Source organism: Humulus lupulus, chromosome 9 (genome assembly GCF_963169125.1).
Source record: "Humulus lupulus chromosome 9, drHumLupu1.1, whole genome shotgun sequence".
NCBI lineage: Eukaryota > Viridiplantae > Streptophyta > Magnoliopsida > Rosales > Cannabaceae > Humulus > Humulus lupulus.
In genome coordinates, this window is record NC_084801.1 from 14737262 (window position 1) to 14741657 (window position 4396).

The 4396-nt window shown below is 44.2% G+C and overlaps 1 protein-coding gene across 1 annotated transcript; it reads right to left on the reverse strand.

Annotated features, from left to right (window-relative positions):
• Positions 1 to 1914: 1914 nt before the first annotated feature.
• LOC133799452 (actin cytoskeleton-regulatory complex protein pan-1-like) lies at positions 1915 to 2334 on the reverse strand. Its single transcript, XM_062237467.1, has one exon. It carries the CDS (start codon positions 2332 to 2334, stop codon positions 1915 to 1917), a length of 420 nt encoding a protein of 139 aa, XP_062093451.1.
• Between the last annotated feature and the right edge of the window lie 2062 nt (positions 2335 to 4396).

Genomic DNA, 4396 nt, shown 5'->3' on the forward strand with positions numbered 1-4396 from the left:
ACAAAATGCTAAAGGATACACTAAAGAAAAGACTAGAAGAAGCTAAGGGGGCGTGGCCAGAACAATTTCCTGAAGTCTTTTGGTCGTACAGAACTTCCCACCGAATAGCAACAGGCCATACTCCAGTCTCTTTAGCTTATGGATATGAGGCTATGTTGCCTATTAAGTTAGACCCGGCTTCGCATCGCAAGATAACGTACGATCAAGGCTCGAACAACCAATTACTGATGGAATCCCTAGACTTGGTCGATGAAAAGTGTGAGCAAGCCCAACTCCGAGTAGCTACGTACCAGCAAAAAGTCGCTCGGTATTTCAATTCTAAAGTTCGAGAAAGGAAATTCAATGTCAAAGATCTGGTACTTCGAAGAGTTTTCCTGAACACTCGCGACCAAACTGCTGGAGTACTCGGACCTAATTGGGAAAGGCCATACCAGATTGAAGAAGTCCTTCACCCAGGCACCTGCAAACTTGCTCGCTTAAACGAAGATCTCATTCCTCGCTATTGGAATGGAGAACACCTGCGCAAGTACTATCAACGAAAAATCCTTCCTAAACGATTGGCTTGTATTAATTTTACTTTTTACAAGTTATGAAAAAGGGTTGGTCATTTTATGTGACTAATCGCTTATAAGTGTAAGATCTTTTTTATCACTCGTACAGACACGTTTTGTCCATTTATTATGAGAAATATAAGGGATTATGCACAGCCAGTCATTCTTGCCAATTATTGTATTTTATACAAGTATTTGCTCACTATGTGTGTTGTTTTCCTGTATTACAATTTTAATTATTTTGCTACGAGCAGTATTGTTCAAATAGGTTTTGGTCAAGGCAAGTGACCAAGGACCTAAAGCTCCTCGATAACTTGGGGGGCATATAAGGTATCTAGTAAGCAAAGAATATCGAAAGGTATGTAAACATATGAGCAAAATAATTGAAAGCATGCTAGGGTACTTAGAGTATTTTTCAAAATTTTGTATTTTGTGAAATCAAACCAAAGTACTATGCTAAGTTCGGTCATGCGAACAGATGTTATAATAAGATGCAAATATATTATAATATCACAATGTTTCCTTTTACATCATGAGTAGTCGCTTTTCGGATGTAATTGTTCAATTAAAAGTAAAAGCTGCCCATGCAACAATAAATAATTAATTGAAAAATAAGTGTCTTTACATCATGACCTCTGGGCCGTGTACTTGAAAAATTAAAAGAAAAACAAATTGCAGACTTCGAGGCTAGAGGATCTTGAGGGGTGCCCTGGTCGACGACATCTGTAGCTTCATTGTCCACCCCGTCCAAGCCAGTCGCCAAGGAGATTTCGGGCTAGGCAGGTACCCTTGCCCTCTCCTCTTCTGCCAGTCGAGCAACGCATCGGGCTATCTCGGCATGTCTTGTGCAATCGGGAAGGTAACTGAAATCATCCCCTTGGTTGTGTTTCCAGAAGTCATAAAAACACTCACTCGTGGCGTTCTTGTACCTTTCCAAATTGCTGGCGTTGGCCTGTTCAAGCTTCTCAATACGGCCCTCCAAGGTTGTAGTCTCTTTTCTACTCGTAGCCAACTCATGCTCGAGCTTTTTAGCCTCATGGTAGTTAATGCGGTTAGAGTCCTTGAACTGGTCTCTTTGCTCGATGGCCTTATCTAGAGCAGTCTGCTTCTCCCTTAGCTCCGCAGCCAGTTTATTCTTCTCCTTGAGCACCGCCTCAAGCTTCTCAGCGTATTTCGCTTCGGCAACTTTGAGTTCTTCAATGTGTTGTTGCTCCAAAGTCTTGGACTGCTCGGTGACAGCACCCGAGCGGAGCCGACCGGCAGTAAGGGTCAGCATTGCCTGCGATCAGTGCAAAGGTTAGACTAACTGTAGAATATAAAAGGGTTGTCTCCGCAGAAAAAAAAATGACTTACACTGGCAAACTCATTCAAGGTGCGATTTAAGATCTGATCGACGTCCATCGTCTCTGTCCCAGCCATTTCCTCTCGGTATCATTCGTGCTTCAAAATCTTGGCCACCTTTTCGTTGACCAATCTTAAGGCACGACTCGATATGTCGCCCCCATGCGGAAGCAGGACCAGCCTGCTGAGTCTGGTCGGTTAGGGCCGGTGGAGACGGTGTCGACCCAGCAGGAGCAGGGGGAGTTTGCTGCTTGTGAGGAGAAGGAGGTGGTGTTACATTGGCTGAGGGTCCGACGGCCAGAGGGCCTGCAGTGCGGGCTTTCTTGGCCTGAGGCATTTTACTGCTTTCGTTGGGATGCCTCTTGCTTGTTTTCTTCTTGCTTGAGGGAGCTCCGGGAGCCTCGGGGGCACTGTTTATGTCGAACACATTCTCGGAGTCCATGTCTATAAGAGAAGCAAATACGCGAATAGTGATACAGTATAAACAATTGAGTATGTTATGTCAGGAAGAGAAATAAAGAAAATTGTAAGTGAAATACCCGAGCTATCATTACTGGTCGCTACATTATATACTCTACTAGTGTTATACTCACTCTCTGCATGAAGAAGTCTAAATCTAAATTGGGAGCGTACTTAAAATATTCGTCCCCATCAAATAAGTGACAGGGAATTGGCAAACTATCTAAAAGCAAGAAATCAGTACCGTTCTCGTCCGACGATTCGTCAAGGGGATCGAGAGGGACAGTGACGTTCTTTTTTCCCTTTTCCTGAGGGGTGGGGGAAGCAGCAGCTCGTGCAATGTTGGAGGGTTCCCTGATTGTCACTTTGGTTGTCCTCCTTTGAGGTTGACATGTCCGGGTGATGCTCGGGAATCTCCTCGCCAGTGGCACTTCCCGCCGTTGACTCCCTCACATCCTGATGAGGGGCCAAAAGGCCGGCTAGTCTCAGATTGGCCTCTGTGACCAGCTGTTTGACGCTTTTCTCTATGTCGATCATGCTGGCCAGGAGGGCTGATCGCATCTCCATGTATGGAGTAGGGTTTGGTCGCAACCATGGGCCTGAAACGCACTAAATTTCTAAGGAAAATGCAGCAAAAAATTGAAGAAAGATTGACGACCAGTGGTATAAAGACTTTACCTCCTTGAGTGAAGGCCAAGTTGTTCGCGACCATATCAGTCGTCAGGAAATACTCCTAATGGTACTTCCACATGTTCGAGATATGAGTGGTGTCAGATAGGAATGTGTGACCTGTCTCCTAGTGACAAAAGTGGATAAACCCCATGTTTTCTTGGTTGGGGTTAAATTTGAGGTCGCATGTGGTGTGGGGACATGCCATTTTTTGTGGCTATAAAGGATATAGAGTGCAGTAAGCATTCTATATCTGTTAGGAGTTATTTGAAAAGTGGTGACCCCAAAGTAATTGGCCACCCCCTGGAAAAAAGGATGAGGAGGCAAGGTCACTCCTGCCTCAATGTGATACCTCAACCAGGCGCTGAAGGCGCCTCCAGGCAAGTTCGCTCGTTGGTCTTGAGTGGGTTGAACTAGTGTCACCCCAGGGAGTCCATATTTTTTTATATAATTAGCGATCATCCTAATTGTTACCTGGCTGACAGGTGCGATGTACAATTCAACATCTGGTTGAACGGCGTTTCGGGGCTGAGCATGAGTCTGAATGTTTGGGTCGGGGATATTCCTTTCCCGACCACTAGTCGAGGGAATTCCAGCCTAAGGAGCAGGCTGATCTGAAGGTTTGGAAGATTTCTTTTTCTGGGCTGTGGATTTTACTCTACCCATGGCTGGAAGGTTTGTCTGAGGTCTATTGGGTGGGGTTCGAGAAAAAGGAATCTCTGGCACCAACTGCGACGGATGCTCCTCGTCTTCAAGTAATTGGGAAAGAAAGTCTTCGTCAATAGGCTTCTCACCTCCCCAAGAATCTTGCATGAAGAGCTGCAAACAGAGAAAGGGGGAGGTGAGAACGTAAAGCCTAAAAATCTGTGTTGAAACTTAGAATAGCGTTGCTCGTGTGTAAAAGTTAAGCTTTTATACGACCAGCAGCATTCTAGCAAAAACACTAAGTTCTATATGAGCAATTTGAAAAATAGATTGAAAAGCGGAAGTAAAAATTTTTTAGAGAAAAAGCTTATTCGACTCCGAAGGGGCGGGAAAAACCCAATTTTTCAACTAACCTAAAAGTCGAATGTTTACTTCGATTTTACACCCTAAATCTACAATCTCGACTACTAAACTAGCTCTTAACCCCTACAAGACGTTGTTTCATCACCCTTTCAAACATCGGTTAGCATTCCCATGTTCCCCAAAACAGTTTTAGTCAAGAACAGTAGAAACCTCCAAGAACTCAGAAATCAGAAATAGAGATAAACAAGTATTGCATGACATATTAACAAATGAAAGGTTCAAAGAAAGGTACTTGTATGAAAGATAGAATGAAGTTCTGAGGCACTAAGTTGATTCGGCTGGGCAAGAGCTTCGTGATTCATCTGAGT

Bases quoted from the DNA above. Each gene is read 5' to 3' on its own strand.
- LOC133799452 (XM_062237467.1), bottom strand. From the start codon at position 2,334: ATGGACTCCGAGAATGTGTTCGACATAAACAGTGCCCCCGAGGCTCCC.